The sequence below is a fragment of the Channa argus genome, chromosome 20 (genome assembly GCF_033026475.1).
Source record: "Channa argus isolate prfri chromosome 20, Channa argus male v1.0, whole genome shotgun sequence".
NCBI classification, from domain to species: domain Eukaryota; kingdom Metazoa; phylum Chordata; class Actinopteri; order Anabantiformes; family Channidae; genus Channa; species Channa argus.
The window spans coordinates 5,454,957-5,471,235 of record NC_090216.1 but is presented as its reverse complement, the minus strand read 5'-3'; the positions used below and the strand labels follow the sequence as shown (position 1 = coordinate 5,471,235).

At 40.3% G+C, this 16,279-nt stretch overlaps 1 protein-coding gene across 2 annotated transcripts in view; it reads right to left on the bottom strand.

Moving 5' to 3' along the window:
• rpl38 (ribosomal protein L38) overlaps positions 1-16,279 on the bottom strand; it is a 422,602-nt gene that overhangs the window by 1,075 nt on the left and 405,248 nt on the right. The window contains exons 1-4 of one of the 2 annotated variants that reach the window (XM_067487925.1): positions 1,307-1,342; positions 1,081-1,107; positions 458-518; positions 19-141 (exon numbers count right to left, since the gene is read on the bottom strand). In XM_067487925.1, the coding sequence (XP_067344026.1) occupies positions 19-141; positions 458-518; positions 1,081-1,083 (187 nt within the window). In that variant the 5' untranslated portion in view covers positions 1,084-1,107; positions 1,307-1,342. Of the gene's footprint in view, positions 1-18; positions 142-457; positions 519-1,080; positions 1,108-1,306; positions 1,343-16,279 lie in introns of those variants that run through there. The other variant, XM_067487926.1, reaches the window with a different exon arrangement.

The following is a 16,279-nucleotide window of genomic DNA, read 5'->3' as shown; positions in this document are numbered from 1 at the left end:
TGACTTGTTAATACTGACCTGGTGGCAGGGACTGCTTGAGCTTCTCAGCCTTCTCCTTGTCTGTGATGACCAGGGTGTACAGGTACCTGCTGCAGCGCACCTTGAACTTAACATTGTCCTTGTTCTTCTTGATCTTTACAGCTGAAGAACAAACAAACAACTGTGTTTAGATCAACCTCAACAGAATTGTCTTCAGAAACCAAAGGAAATGCATGTTAGTTATATTAATAGTGCAGCAGTTAACACTAACAACTGCACTGACATGGACTCGCTGGTTAGCTGATCAATCGAAAATATTTCAGCAACCATTTTGGAAATCAGTAATACTTTATGCACAAATACAAAATATTTATTAGTTTCAGGTTCTCCAGAGCCATTTTTTTACACTTACATTTTGATCTTTCACTTATTTATATTAACCAGCAAACGCAGGTGGGACAATATGAGTTGAACTTACACTTGGCATCCTTCCTCCTGGCTGTCAGCAGGAAATCTTTGATTTCTTCTATCTTGCGAGGCTACAAGAAAGCAAAGCCATGCATACATTCAGACCAAGCATCAGAACTCGTCACAGACTTGAGAATGAACAAAGTGATGTTAGTGGACCGGTGGAACTGGCGTTTCTGTGAGAAACCGAAACTCAGCACTTGGTCCATCCTTATTCTTGCAAGATTGTGAATGCATCACGGGCATAGCAGCCTGAGATGTTTGGACATCTTGCTGACGGCAGAAACACGTTAGCCCAAGGTTAGCTAAAAGTGCCAGCCATGGCTAACATAATCAACGCCCGCCGTAAATTTATGAAAGCTACAGCTGATGATGCCCCGACTGGAGGGTTTTAAGTCATAAACATCCCACAATTTGAATTCAACTACAGGGCACGTGGAAATATTAACTGTTTGCTACAGACTGTAGCCGCTGGCCTAGCTTATGCTACTGCTAACCACCTAGCAGTTAGCTTATCAGGGTATATGCCTGTTATTTTATCTAAAACCACACAACTAACGTTACGCACGACAAAAAAAACTATACGCAACGTAAACACTGACATGTAGGCATTTAAATAAGAAAGGTCTTTACCATGGTGCCGTGTCAGCGGACTGAGAGCTGCGAAGAGATGGGAAAGACGGGGTTAGTTTATCAGTAACCGTACAGAAAAGTCCCAGGTAACAAATTATTATATGGTTATCGAGATCCTGAAAAGAATTAATATACATTCACATAAAATGCTATGCAGGTACTACTGTTAAATAGGATGGATGATGATTGAAAATGCTAATATGTGTTTGTGAAATGTGAGACTTACTCAGCCTGCCAGAGAGGGGACAAAAAGGGGCGGAACTTCCGGTTAAATAAGCTTTTATACTACTCTACGGCAAGCAAGTAGGACCACTTTTACCAAAAGCGAATCGCCAGTTAACTCGCATTTTTTGGGGGGGGGGGGAACAAATCCAGTTACTCTAAATAACATTTACATAATTATACAATTATTTGTAAATCTTCCGTGTTTTAAAATTGCTTGTTGTTAAGGGAAGACCAAGGGAAGGCCTTTTAAGATAAAAGACAAAGAAGACAGCTGACAGCTGCATTTTAATAAACTTGTACATTCTTTATGTATACTGTATAATTACAGTTCTGTCTGTTAAAAAAAAAGGGGCTGCCAATTTAACAATGGCTTTGGTAAGACTTAATCTATGACTAAATCAGCAGTTCAGTGAAATGGGCAGCAAAGACAAGGTTACACACTAACCCTTGGATGTCACAATGTCAACTTACAGCAGGTAGTTTATTGGCCACTGGAACAAAGATTCTCCCGTGGCGCCCGTAAAGCATTTGGCAGTGATCAGTCTCTGGCTGAACGTGCTCCTCCATCCGGCCACCACACTGTGGCGTGGGTTCGAGGAATTGTTGAACCCTCCTCAATAATTTGTCCAGTCTGTTAGTGTCCACCACCTTCGTGCTGCTTCTACCAGCTCTCCCTTTGGTTTCTCCTTTATCCCTTCAGGTGACAAATGTTCACATAACTTTACACGGTCTTTCTCCTGTCCATGGACGAACAGAGCACGCTTTCTTATAAAGTGGATATGGTTCACTCCATGGCTAAGCTGCTGGGGGTCTTCAAAGATGGAAGTTTGACTCTGTTCTACAGTATACGCATTGATGGATGCCCTTGTATATCTATCTCTTCTCCTGCAATGAAAATTATAAGTAGACACACATTGGGAAAGCAAATGTGCCTAAATGGCCAAACTGATCCTTGATTTACTCCAGGGTAAACATTATTTTCTATTTTGCAGACCTGCTATGCCCCCTGGTGGTGATCTGCATTTTGTCTTCAAGGAGAGTTAAAATCCATCATAAAATCAGTCTAAAATTAAATGCTCATCTCAATGGGTTTTGCAATATGTGCAATATATGACACCTATATGACTTTTGACTGGATAAGCAGGCATGCATTTCAGAAATCCTGAATGTGCTATATTATATTTTAGATACAGTACAGACTACTTAGAATTATTACTTCAAATAAGTAAAACGTTTCAGCTGTGAGATGATGTATTTGTGTATTCGGAGCCACGTGTGGATTTAAGTTAGGCTTATTAATGTGACATTTCATGCAATGTTGTTTCAGTTGTTACTTGTGTCAAACTTTCAATAGGATGCTAAGACTATGTTGAAATAAAACACTGTGTTCTAAATAAATGCTTTGTAATTTTCAAAAGTGCGTTCAAACAGCAGGTTGTGTCGGTGCAAGACAAGCAGCCAAATTAGGCAGCAGTTATTCCAATTAAAACAATGGTTAATGAGCTGGTTCAACTTCAAATGGAGTCACGGATGTGTGCTCTTGTCTGTCTGTTGCTTCTAATCTGTTTTACTCTACTTTCAATCTTTTCTGTTTTTTGTTCATAGGAACTGATGGTGGGTGTAATGAGGCTCGAGGGCCAGAGGGCAGGTTTTTCTAAGCCAGTGAATGGGAGATGTTTCATCCTTATGTAGACGGCGAGAAGCTAGATTAGGAAGTTTTTAAAACACTGTTCAGGGCCAAGTACCAAACTTTGCAACTGTGCTCTACATTTTGCATGATCGTTGCTTTGCAGCAAGCTGGCAATTTCTTCAATTTTCTGCAATCTTCAGTTTGTTTCCTGAAAAACTGCCGTGTCGTGCTTTTGTTGTATACATTCTGACTTAAGTAAATTATGGTTTCTCATTTCAAAAAAAGAAAAAAAGGAAAGAAAAGAAAAAGAAAGAAAAAGAAAAATGATTTATTTGAGACACCTCAGAGGCTACACACACTACAACCACACCTTCTGACTGATAAATTCAATTATCTTTTACAGTCAGGACAGATAAATCCACAGGCAGAATAAAGGCGCCTTTAAATATATAAATGTTTCGCACTGAAGAAATTCTCATCCATTATCCCGACGACAAAATAATTCCATAAATTTCCACAGCAGCAAAACACATTTAATGGGCTGAATCAGCTAGATAGATAGTCAGAGTTGTGGAACTCATTTCTGCTCTGTGATTGTCAACTTCCTTTAACTTTACTCAAATTAAAGAAACGGCAGAAATACTGCACTAATGAATACAGATTTCCTGGACATGTCTTTTTTGAGTTCATTGCAGAGACTTGGTCAGCTGAAGTGTTAAAAATTCAAACCCAGTTGATGATCTTTGTCAATAATTTACACCTGGAGCTCTGTGCACGCCGAGTATATTTGGTCATTTGAGTGACACCTTAGTCCGTTACCATGGAGCTCCACTTTGACATGGCATTAATTTATAAAGACACAAAACACCACAGCAGCTCGTTTTTTAATTAACCTACTCGCTACCTGTCTGCCCGTGTCCACAGGCCATCTCCCCTAGTGCTTGTACTACCGGACACGTTTCACTCAGGATTTAAAATTTTCAGCAGGCTGGTGTCAGTCAAGCTAAAAGACAGAGAGAGAGAGACAGAGAGACTGAGCACAGTTTGTTTCAACAGGCTCAAAGATCCCCCTGCAGAATGTATGTTTTCCCCCCATCATGCTTTGTTGTTTTGTGTCACAAACCATTTTCTTCACCAGAAAAGAGACTAAAATGTACATTTTTTTTTTTGTCAGCATGGCTTTCTACTCCATAAAGGCAACAAGGTTATATTCTATGTTTCCAGCTGACCCTAAATAAAATAATCAGGACCCTTTCCCATAAATGAGGAAATGTAAGGGAGGCTTCTTGCTAAAAAAATGTGCTTGATCCTTATTATGATAAAGTTTCTTTATGGGACTGTATGAGCCCCAGGGTGTGTAATGAAGGGGGCATAATACAGAAATTATCAAAAATAACTTTTATTATACTAAATTAAAATCCTTTCCATGTTTGATATTTCATGTGATCTGAAGTGCTCTGTTTGCTTGCCATGAAGTTATTCACATAACTGGATAAATAATGAGACAATGGGCCCCTGAGCTCAGCCATGTAAAAGGAGCAAGAACCATAAACTGAAAAAGAGCTGAGGGTTTTTTTTTTGTCTCTTTTTCCTTTTTAGTTATTTTACCATTTCATTCAAGTTGATTTGTGTATTTGTAATGTTGTCTTTTCGACTATTTTTGTGTCTGGCCCCTTGCCCCCTTGTGCCCCTCTGCCCGGTTCTGAAAATCCGTCCATGTTCACAAGCATATTTGATCATTTCATCTGCATGAGTTTCTAAGTTAGTGTGTGCTCTTTGTCTATATCTTCCAATTTTAATGTGCTATCTATTGTCATCTGTCGTCCTCAGTGAATCCCCACGTCTGTGACAGCTGGATGTACAGTATTACAGTAAGGACGCATGGGGAGGATGAGCTCAGACTCATAGATTCCAACAAATGACCATGTTTGCCTGTAACTAAAGCTCTTTGCAGCAGGAGGATCTTTATTCCATTTGCTTGTACTGCAGCAAACATGATTCTTTGTGCCAAGCTGCTTGTAGAAACAGACGGATATATAGTTTTACAATTGCAGTTGTAGATTTCTGACAATAGAGGGCAGTGAATAATTGCTAATATGAAGTTGAACCAGGTCTTATCCACACTGGCGACAATAGGAGATGCTGTTTATAAAGGAATGGACTCTGCCAGCAAGTAGTTTTCTTCAGCTTGCAGTGGGAGAAACTGCAGGACTGAATGCTACTCTCTGTTTGCCCATTTTATCAAATATTAAAACAAACATATTCAATTGTGTAAAATGCAATATGAGTTTAACTAATATTTAGGGTGTTGTTTTGCCAAAATTACACGGGATTCAATGTTTCAGAAAATCGGAGCCTTATTTCTCTGCTTCAGTGTTGTATACTGTGCTTCTTTAGCAATGTGGACCTTCTCTGCCTTTTGATGATTTTTACTTACAAATTACCATTTCGCTGCAAAAAAATTGGATATTGAATGAGCCTGCCTAGGGCAAGTGTTCATCTATTTACACAGCAGTGCTCGTTTGTGAATTCATTCTGCACTGAAAACTCATTTGGACTTCTTTTTTTAGACATGCTTGGTTTAAAAATAGTTCCCTGAAACTATAATACCCCTTTTTGTGCAAAGGTAGTAATTGGAATAAAACCGTGTACCCTTAGGCTGAGGGATGAAAATACTTTGTAACTGTGCACAGGCTTATTAAAAAGCGGGATCACGGGAAAAAAAAAAAATGACCTTAGCTCAGAGATCCCTCATAATTGCAACAGACATGCAAAGTGTGGATGATGGAAATTTCAGGAGCTCCACCACAGACACGGTGGGTAATGATACACACCATCTTTGCCTGCCGGCCTGTATGGGCGAAAGCAGAAGCAGCTCTACCTGGGAGCTAATGAGTAATGCAGTGACGGGCTCAGCTCTGATTTGATCTGTGGGTGAGAGCAGCAAAAATATTACCTGGAATAGTTTAGTGAACCACCATTATTAGATTTACTTGGGTCACGAAGTCAATAGAAGACTTTAAATGCATGTCTAGCACGAGTGCACTGTAAAATTCAAAGGTGGGTGTACATTTCTTTTATTTCAAGGATGAACTGTATCATAAAACGCTGATTCACTGCAGGAAATGGCGACCGGTGATAATTGGGGAAGAAATACAAACAGTTAAAAGTTGGTGTTAAACCAAATTAAATGCCTGTGTCATTAAAGTTATGGGCAAGCGTGGCTGTTATTAAAAAGGGAAGAGAGCGAGTACTTCAAAAATCCTCTCCAGCGCACTGGTTCACTAATCTCCCTGATTATTGATCAGATTGATTTGTCAAGTATTGATCCCTTTTCCGGCAGCCTTATCAGAGGCAAACTTTAAGTACATCTGCAGATGAGAAGAGATTATTAGAGAGTCTGATGATTCGCCCTGACAGCATCTCAATGCAAATGTGCTTAGACTTAGTCAGTGGCCACAAAGTGGAGAGAAAGTTTGCTGTGAAGTTCTCAACTATCAACTCTGAAGACCAGTGAGAAAACAGTGTGACTGTTGTCAAGACTCACTGCTGTTTATGCCTTTTCTAGTTCGGAAAAACAGGACACAGGGGAGAATAAAGCACAAGACAAGGACTCCACAGGTCACAGAGCTGCACAGAAGTTGACCATTGTGCAGACTTGAATGCTGCATTGAGAGCTTATGCAGAAGACGTCTCAGATGACATAAGGGGAGCATGAAGGAGTCACTGGAGGTTTGCAGGAGGAAAACTGATATATAACTGACAGACACTGTTGCAGAAGAACTGGTAGCTGCGTCACTTATTGCATCCATTTCCATACGTTTCCAATCTCCTACTCCTCAGGCTATATTTTTCTTTTTTCCCACTGTACTCGGTCACTGGGCTAAGCAACCTTTCCCATGAAGTATGCAGGTAGCACAATGGCACAGTGATTACCGCTTCTGCCTCACATCCAAAAGGTCCTTGGTGGTCATCCACCTGCTGGCTGTGGCCTTTCTGCGTGGAATTAGCATGCTTATTTGCCCATTGACAGCTGGAGTAGGCTTCAAGCACATCCGTGACCCTTACCAGAGTGAGCAGTATAGATAATAGATGGACTTTGTCATGTTTGTCAAAACTTAAAGATTGTCTATGGAAGGAAGGTCAAAAGGGCAAAGAAATTGTATTTCATAACCTTAAAGCCACTACTTTACACTTTACTACTGAGCTTGATGTGTGGGTCTAGCTTGTGCTTATAGCAACTTTCTGAGCATTCGGATGCCATTTGTTTTCAGGCAACAACATACCGTATATGTTTTGTTTCTAGTCCTTCTTCACTTTCCCAATCTTAGATAAATGTTGCATTTTACTGTAAGCCAGAGCACGCATACACTACTGAAAACTATAAGATTTCATCTTAATAGTTTTCTTATGATATTACAGGGCCAGAGAAAGGAAACCTAAATATCCGGAGAAAACCCACACAAGCACAGGAAGATCATGCAGCCTCCACCTAGGATGTGGATTCAAACCATGGACTTTATGGCTGTGAGAGGGCGATGCTGACCACTGTGGCCTCTGGCATACTGTAGGTAATTCAGACAAAAAAAAACACACTTTCATAGTTGTTGGTAAGCAAAGCCAAAAGCAGCTAGAGGACCTTACACCTTGGACACAGAATCCAAAAGAAGATTTTCTATTTTATGTGGAGCAAAGGAAAAAGAATATAGATAATGAAAATGACAAAGTAATGAAAAGAGGACTAAAACCGTCTCTCCACATTCCTGTTGTTCAAATCTAAAAAAATGCGCATTACAGTGCTATTCAGGATGACAAATAAACATTGTTCTGGTTGGGTCCTAAACAGCAAATGTATATTAACACTTTCAACTGCCTTCCGAAATTTACGATAACTGTTGCACTTAAAGCAGGATTTAATAGAGTGACTGCTGACTGTATCCTGTTCTGGCCAGCTCAGAGCAGGCGCACCACCGGAGCGCTGGACTAATCTTCTTTTGATTAGAATCTTGCAGTATTTCTTGCCGACAAGCTAATTACTCCAAATAAATTAGAGGCAGGTCTGTTTTGGGTTTGCACAGTGGTGCCCTGTCGACACAATGACAACATTTGGGCGTGCATCTCGCACATGTTCACCTTGTTTAAGTGGATCTGTTCTGAGTCGGGTCTGACTGTACAGCACAGTCCAGTGCATCATGAATGAGTAGTTCTCTCTGACCTTTCTCCAGACCATGTCTGGGACCTGCCCACCAGTCATTCAGTGTCTGTATAACCATCAGTTTCCACTTGCTGCCCTCCAGCCAGAACACACGCACACGCATGCAGGCACACAACCACACCTGCCAGGCTGCAGTGCCAAGCTGTCCATTGTCCCACCATGCCCTCAGTCAGATTGCCCTCGTCAGTTTTGGCTGACAGTGGGCCTGCATTAGTCAGTTAACATTTCCTGGCCTGTGTTAGCTTATTATGGGCAGACGGGCTGTTGGCTGTACACTTTGTCAATACTCACCTCTTACCGGGCACAGTGCTAAGCTTGTAGCTGTACTTCATGTCAAAGCTTGTAGTGTGGCTTTGGGAGCATGCGAATGTGCAATGCTCTGAAGCCACAGCTCCTCAAAAAATGCCACCGCTTTTTAGTATAATGTTGGCTAAAAGACGTAGGAATGATGATGTCAGTGACCACGTTCATTGTGAAGAAAATGGGAAGGAAGTTAAAGAAAGCACCAGGAATCTACAGGATTTGAGTAACACACGTGCAACACAATCATTTGGGTTGCCGTGGATCAGAGGGCCGGGTGGTTGTCCTCCAATCATGGGTTAGCGGTTCGATCCCCTGCCCTTCCTTCCTTTGACACTGAACCCGTGGGTCAGGGCATAGCAGTCCTCGTTGCCATTAATGTGTTTCAACGACTGAATGACCATTTTCTACAGACTTTTCCTATTCAAGAACAAGTTAAGGTGAGATGACATTACATGTGAGTAATGTGGATGTATATTACCATTTAAAATATGTTTTTTTTTGGGGGGGACAAATGATTAATTTAATATGGAGCATATGAGTTACAATGTTGTCATCTCACGTTGCTTCGAAGGTTGGGTTTGCTGGTCCATAGCCCATAGTTGAAATCTAAATCTCAACTGTGACTCAAAACCCACACACAACCACAAAGGGCCTCTCGCAAAACCCTTTGCATTAAGCAGCAATGTGGTTGTAATGTGAAAGCGTTGCTGTCATTTGAAAATATGCACCTTTGAAACATATTCAGCTTTCTTTCAGCAGAATTTCTTTCAACAAACCCCGGGTAATGCTTGTTTTTCTTAAAGGAGTATTCCTCTGACTTAGTATCGCAGTCGCACCAGGCCTTGCACTTCACACCAGTGTTTGTAGCACAGGCTTTGTGTCGCAAATGTTTCTTCCTAATGCCTGGTGCCATCATCAGGGTTGTTTACTGAGACTGTATAAAGCTCCTATGGCTTTATATATATATATATATATATATATATATATATATATATATATATATATATATATATATATATATATATAGCTGTTTATTTAGCTACTTTTCCTGAAGGAAAAAAAAAGAGCACCTGTAAAATTGATGGAGGGCCCTTTGAACAAACCTACATAAAACAGTGTAAACCATGCAGTGCAATTGTTACTATGACTACTGTATATAAATGATAGAGGGAGTAGTGTCTGATTAACATAAATCCTTGATGTTATGAGTAAATTGAAACTTCTTGTTCTCTGTTTTTTTTTTTTTAATGCTTGAAACTAGTATGGCCATGACAATAATTCCATTAATCAGCATATCCCATATCTACATAATGTCTACATCACCCTCACTGTTCTCATTACCATTGGATCATTACATCCTCTAATACCATGTACCTTCTGGCTGCTCTTTGTCAGTGGTAATTAGGTGATGATCTGTACCAAAAGATATTAAGATGTATTCTAAGGGCAATGGGTGGTATTGTATGCCAAGATAAGTCCTTGTACGAACTCCCTGATTAAGCTATAAAAGGGCCACGGGGCACTTTGGGAAGATGGGGCTGAGAAGCCATTTGAAATACCAAAAACAGTTCACCAGCACTTGCCACTTTGTGCATATAGAATATTGCTGCTGCAGTCTGATGCATTATGGAGGTATATTGAAACCTCTCATTTTCCACCTACTCCCCTCACATTGTGGAATATTTATCCAACCTCTCCTCCAGCACGCCGTTACAGTTAGATGAGATATTTACGATCTCCAAAACAAAATGGATCTATTTATCTGTTCTGTAACTCCTGCATTCACTGACTGCCAACGGAGGCATGTAAACACATTTCTTTCTTGGTGAATGTCATGAAGAACAGCTTAAAAATGAGAAATGCGCCGCTTCAGTCACTCTGACACCCTTTGAAAATTGAACATTAACATATTTTCAGCTTTTGCAAAACAGGCAACCTTAATATATTAATATATTAGAAGGCATGTAGAGACAGTGCATCACCTTGACATGCCAAGGCCGCGCCTGTTCATCACTGACCCAATCTTGACGTCCAAGAATTGAACCGTTTTCACCATGGCAACACAGATGAAGATCAACTCGCAGGCACTTCTTTACACCCACATATGGTGAAGTGCCAAGTGGGTATGATAGAGAGCATTTAACTACATTAAAAAAGAAAGATTCTCTATATACTATAAATATATATTTCATCAGTTCATGTTGTGCTTTACCGTCTCCAGATCCATGAAAAAACATCGTTATTGAGTTATAAAGTAGAATCGAGTCAAGAAGTCGACTATATTTGGGAACTTCTGTGTAGCAAACCATGTTTTTCTTGCTCACAGGATCCCACTTACCATTTGTCCCATTTTGTTTTTTTGTGTGTGTGTTCAACAGCATCACAGTCCTCAGACGCCTTTTAGGATATGCAGCACATATTTTAAAATTCAGTCCCCTTAAAGTGCAAGGCAGCGATAACTCTAACTTACGACGGGGAGGAGTGGTATTGTAAGAGAACAGCAACTCCGGCAGGAGAGATCAAAGAGAATAATATTAAAAAGAAACATTAGGAATCTCTGTGGGGAAATTAGGTCATTCTACCAACACATTTAATTGGATTCATGAAGGAGAAGCAGTTTGGAATCATTCACTCTGAAATAAGTGATAAAATTAAACACCATAAATAATAAACAGAAGAATTTAACATGATGGGGTTATGTAAACAATTTTATTCCTTGTAAAGAGTCACTTCACTCTGGGCAGACAGAAAATAAATGGTGTCTTACTAGAAGAAAGGTTTTTGTCCATTTCAGTCTAAGAAACCAAGCTGGCAGAAAACGGGAGCTCTCCAAGAACCTCAGTAGCAAGAGATTCTGCTAAGAGAACTCATTCACTCCTAATTATTCCTTTAGTTGATTAAACAAAATCAAAAACTTAGTACATGCAGGGTAGGAGGTTAAGATAGTGTGACGAAATAGGACTATCGCCAGTATATATGAGGATATTCCGTTGGACCTGCACGAATATGAATGGACATTATTAGTCAGCTTAAAGTCAATAGGTGAAGCAATGGGTAGTGCTTTTAAAACATGTCATCTCACGTTGCATTGAAGTTTGGTTTGCTACTCCATAGTGCAGCACGGTTTCAAGGAAGGCGTAATGGATATTAAGGTTTTCTGTGTCCAAAATTTTGCACATTTCTATGTTGAAACGTGGAGGGTCCCAGGTTCTGTTTCACTGTTGCTCTTCATTCCTTTTACGTTTTATTCCACAAAGATTCTGCAGACCCGCGGTGTGAACTGGATGTGAATGTTATGGAAAGTTGCACAAATGTTGGGAGGTCTGCTCTCTATGAACATTTGACAAGCAGTGCACAAGGCCTGGCAGCTCAAGCAGCTGCAGCCTGCTGGCCTATCAGTTCTCCTCTTGCAAATGATACACTAAAAGCGGGACCCTAACTCATAGTGAGCTATAGGAGTTCCTGAGTCATCAACAATCGTATGTTAAATGCACACGTCACACAATAAAATCATTTTTCAAACCTCTTGTTTTACAATAAAACGCAAGACAAAGAACTGAAGTGTGAGTGGTTCCTCCTGTATGATGATGCTGGAAAATACATTAGAATTGTGTTTGCCATTCACCCACGACACTACTTTTTGTGGAACCTCACTATACAGACCCAATGTGACAAGTGCGTGACTCCTACATGAATTATGGATCATCCGAGGGGCAAACGTTCGGCCAAATAGCTTTTATTGTATTTACTCCACTGTATATGTGTCATCCCTCAATCCATACAGATGAACTCCCAGGCAGTGAATTTTCCTTCGTGAATCTAATTTAAGATTCTTGACTTGATCACCCTTTTTGTGCGCATCCTTAGTCCGAAAAGCACCAAAATATGAATACATGATCTTCCTTGGAAGAAAAAAAGTTGGGCAAATGTTTGATTTTAATTGTTGGGGGAAGTCTCATTTGATGTACTTTGCGTCTCATATTCTCTCCAATATTCAGTGTATTTTCATTATCCCCACATTAGTCTCTCAGAGCTTCCTTAAATTGGATTGACATTCATAAATTCCAGCTCCACTAATATTGTGCTGGTACTGTGTTCTTGTGTCTAAGGAGCCTTTTACATTCCCTTTGCTGCCGTCTCCTTTATTTTGGGAGGATGTAATAAAGAGTTGCTTTGAACCGGTTAAATGTCTCCAGCCTGCTCATACGACACTGTGGATTGAGGCCTCTGCCCTTTTCCAAGCCATTACGCAATCAGCTTTACTAGTTGTGAGAAACCAGCAAATACTCAGAGCAAAATGTGACACCCCCTTTTGGCTGCCCCCCTTACACGCAAAGCCAAGTCTTTTCAAGTTGCATTTTCAGATGTCCAAGTTTTACACTAACAGGAGCTGACACCTAAAACTGGTGGCATTTTCATGCCTTTGCCTTTACTCCATTATATCCACAATGACATGAGTGAATGAGCATAGTATTTGTTTGTAAGAAGAGGAAATGATAGATTAGGAAAGCAGGCCGAGATAGGGGAAACCTCTGAGCCATAGCAGTAGGATTAATTCCCTTATTAGTTACTCTCTGCAGTGATGCTGCACCATGAAAGCATGAAAGTCTAATGTCAATTTAGATTACCTCCCCTATATTCAGCAAAGGGATCACAATGTCTCCTTCAGTTTTTCCATCCTTTTTTCCAAGTGGCTTTTCATTGCTTTGTCAGAGATGATGTAGGAGAACCGGTGAATAAATTGGAGATTCGCGAAGGGAGACACCATTAAGACCAAACCCCCACCCCCCACCCTCCCCACCCCCAAACAGGAACATGCACCAACAGAAAAACAATAACATTGTGTTCTCAGAAGGCTCATTTAAGGGAAAGTGAGAAGTTTCTCTACATGTAAAATAGAGGAGGTTTTGCGGTGGATATAGTGATTTTCAAGGTGATTAAAAAAACATTAGTGAAACGACTCTCGCAGGTAATTCATAGGATAGTCATTCAAAACCCAGTTAGAAACCAGGAAGCCTCCGACTGAAGAAATGACTGTTATTAGATGAAGATATTATATCAAATTGCACAAGTGAGAAAGCTCCCCCACAATCTCCTGTCTGAGAGCTAAATCACTGTCATTTGGAGACACGGGCTTTCATTTCGTCTGGCATTTTCTCATCAAACAGGAGAATCCGGAGAAACTTATTTGCCAGGGGAATTGTGAATTAAGACGGAATAAAAATGACGAGGTTTAATTACGTTATAGGTCACCTGTCAACACCCAGGTCGTTCATGTTAAGGAAGTAAAACAGAGCAAACAAGGCTTCGAAACACTTGTGAGAAAGAAGAAGCTGGTTCTGAAATGATTTCTTCCATATTTTTACGTATTTTGAATAAACAGACATCCTAAAAAATAAAAATAAGAACTTTTTCCTAAACTGCGGAAACTATTACTAAACTCTAGGAAGACATTATTTTGTTGTCATTCAGAGACACTTATTGAGTTGTACACAGAGTATGCATTTCTAATGTATATTTGTACTCTACATTGACCACAAACTCTGTCTCCATTTCAAATTATTATCACGATGTAAATCTATTTCTATTCATGGCTTATTGGCTTCCATCTTTCATTCCAAGCTCCATTATTTTTGAAGATTGCTTCTTGGTATTTGATGATGTTAGTACACAGCCGATCTGTGCACCAAATTCAACAGAGGGATTGGGAAGTTGGTCCCCAGCAATCAGGTAAATATTGTATCTGTATTTATCTTCTCTACCTCGCCTTGGCTCGGAAAATATTTGTCGCCTATTTGTGACTTCATCTATTTGTGACTGTTTGTCTGACTTATTTTATTTAAAACACAGATGTATTTCTTCACCTGAGAGGGACGAAAATATGATCATCATCCAGAATGGTTTGGAAACTTGTTGAGATAAATGAAAGTATGCACATTAACAGGCGAGATGTCCAAACTGCAAGCTTTTAAATCAGTCATGCTGTCAGAAAGTTTCATCTGGCTCTTCTGCCCTAATTGGTTGAATTCACAGAGCAATTGGAAAAAGTCTGCTTTTGATATCTCTATCAAATCCCCAAGGTAGAACATTGTGTTTCTCCATTTTGTCTTGCCAGGCAAATTGGAGAGGAGAGCTGTTAAAATTTATAAGATGCGCTTTTGTAAAGTATTTCTAGACATGTGTGTCGGTACATTTCAGAGGGCTTGAAGGTTTACTCGGACAAGCTTTGACACAACTTCCATTTTGTATCAAGGCCAAGGATGTAACAAATGTGTTTTTAGATCGTCCAACTCGCCCTTATGTGTTTGTCAGATAAGTACTCTTGGTAAACTGAGGGCATTTGGCCTACGAAGGCTATTTGGGAACCACAACAAAAGAAACGGAAAGAAAAAAGAAAAGTAAAGCAGGTAACGTTCTAAAAAAAACTCTGATATTAAATTCAAGTTTTCTACTTTTTCTCCCTGGCTTTAAGGTTGGAAAACAAATTCAAACTGTCAGATAATATCACATAAATAGTGTATCATCTTGTTCTGGGTCTTGGATAGCTAAGCAGTGAAAAACTCAGACTAAAGATTCTATTTTTTATGGCTGTATCCATTTAATCAAATGGAAATATTCACAATACCTTGTGCATCATTTTTGGCAACATCTGCCCATCCATCAATCCATCCATCCAGCCATTCATCCAGCCATTCATCTTATCTTTAATGCTTGTACTGTTAAGGGTTGGAGCCGATCCCAGCTGTCACTGGACAAGAGGCGGGGCACGTCCGGGACAAGCTCCCAGTCTGCTGCCTACACAGATAGACAGACATCTTTTACCCTCACATTCGCACCTACCGCCAATTTAGAATCACCAGTTAACTGAACGACTTATCTTAGGACTGAGGGGGGAGAAACTGAATTGTCTGGAGGAAACGCACTAACATTTTAAGCATCTTTAAAATGGTTGGGAGAGTCTTTACTAAGTCTTATTTTATTGCTATTTTAGTGAAGGGTGGGGATTCTGAACAGTGTAAAGTTGGATTAGTTGTTCCAATAACCTTGGTAATCAGTGCTTGCTTGTTAGCTGTACACATCGGCTATTGTAATATCACATATACGGTAGCCAAAACCAGTCTCAGTGGCTTTTAACCTCCCTTAAGTTCGAGGAGTTCTTATTTGATTTGGGGGTGAGAGATAGGGTTTAGTTGAAATGGGGAAGACAGAAGCGGGGGCTGCAGGTTACGTGTATGGCACTCAGAGAAACGACTCGTTTTGGCTGTGGGAGATAGGACCTGAGCGATTCCCTCCGGACTTCAGGCCTTTATTAATGTCCCAGTCCAGGTTTTCTCAAAGGGACGCATGACCGAAGACGAGCTCGCACTTTCGTCTGCCAGTTAATGAGAAACGGCCAGATAACCAGTGAGCCCCTCCAGGCTTGAGCAGAGATATGGAGGCCCAGTTTTTGTTGTAATCTCCTAACATAACGTTTAATGCTTCACTGCTCTGGGATCCAGGACCACTTCAATAAGTCAATATATACACATTTAAACATCATGTACCAGACATGTATTTGCTCTTGTAGTGTGTATCAGATGTTGCTCTAAAAGAGACTCTCTTTCTGGGGATGAGCATGCACTCATCCCCATTTGTTCTCCTCACTTTTGCACTTCAGTGCTTCTTTCATTTCATATAATCCACTGCTGGTAAACGGGTGAGCTGGATTGTTCAGAACCTTTAATAAATTGTCAGTCCATTTACAACGTGGGTTCTCAGTCCTGGTCCTCTAGAGGCCCCTGCTCTGCTTGTTTTCCAACTATCCCAACTACCCTAACCACTACTGA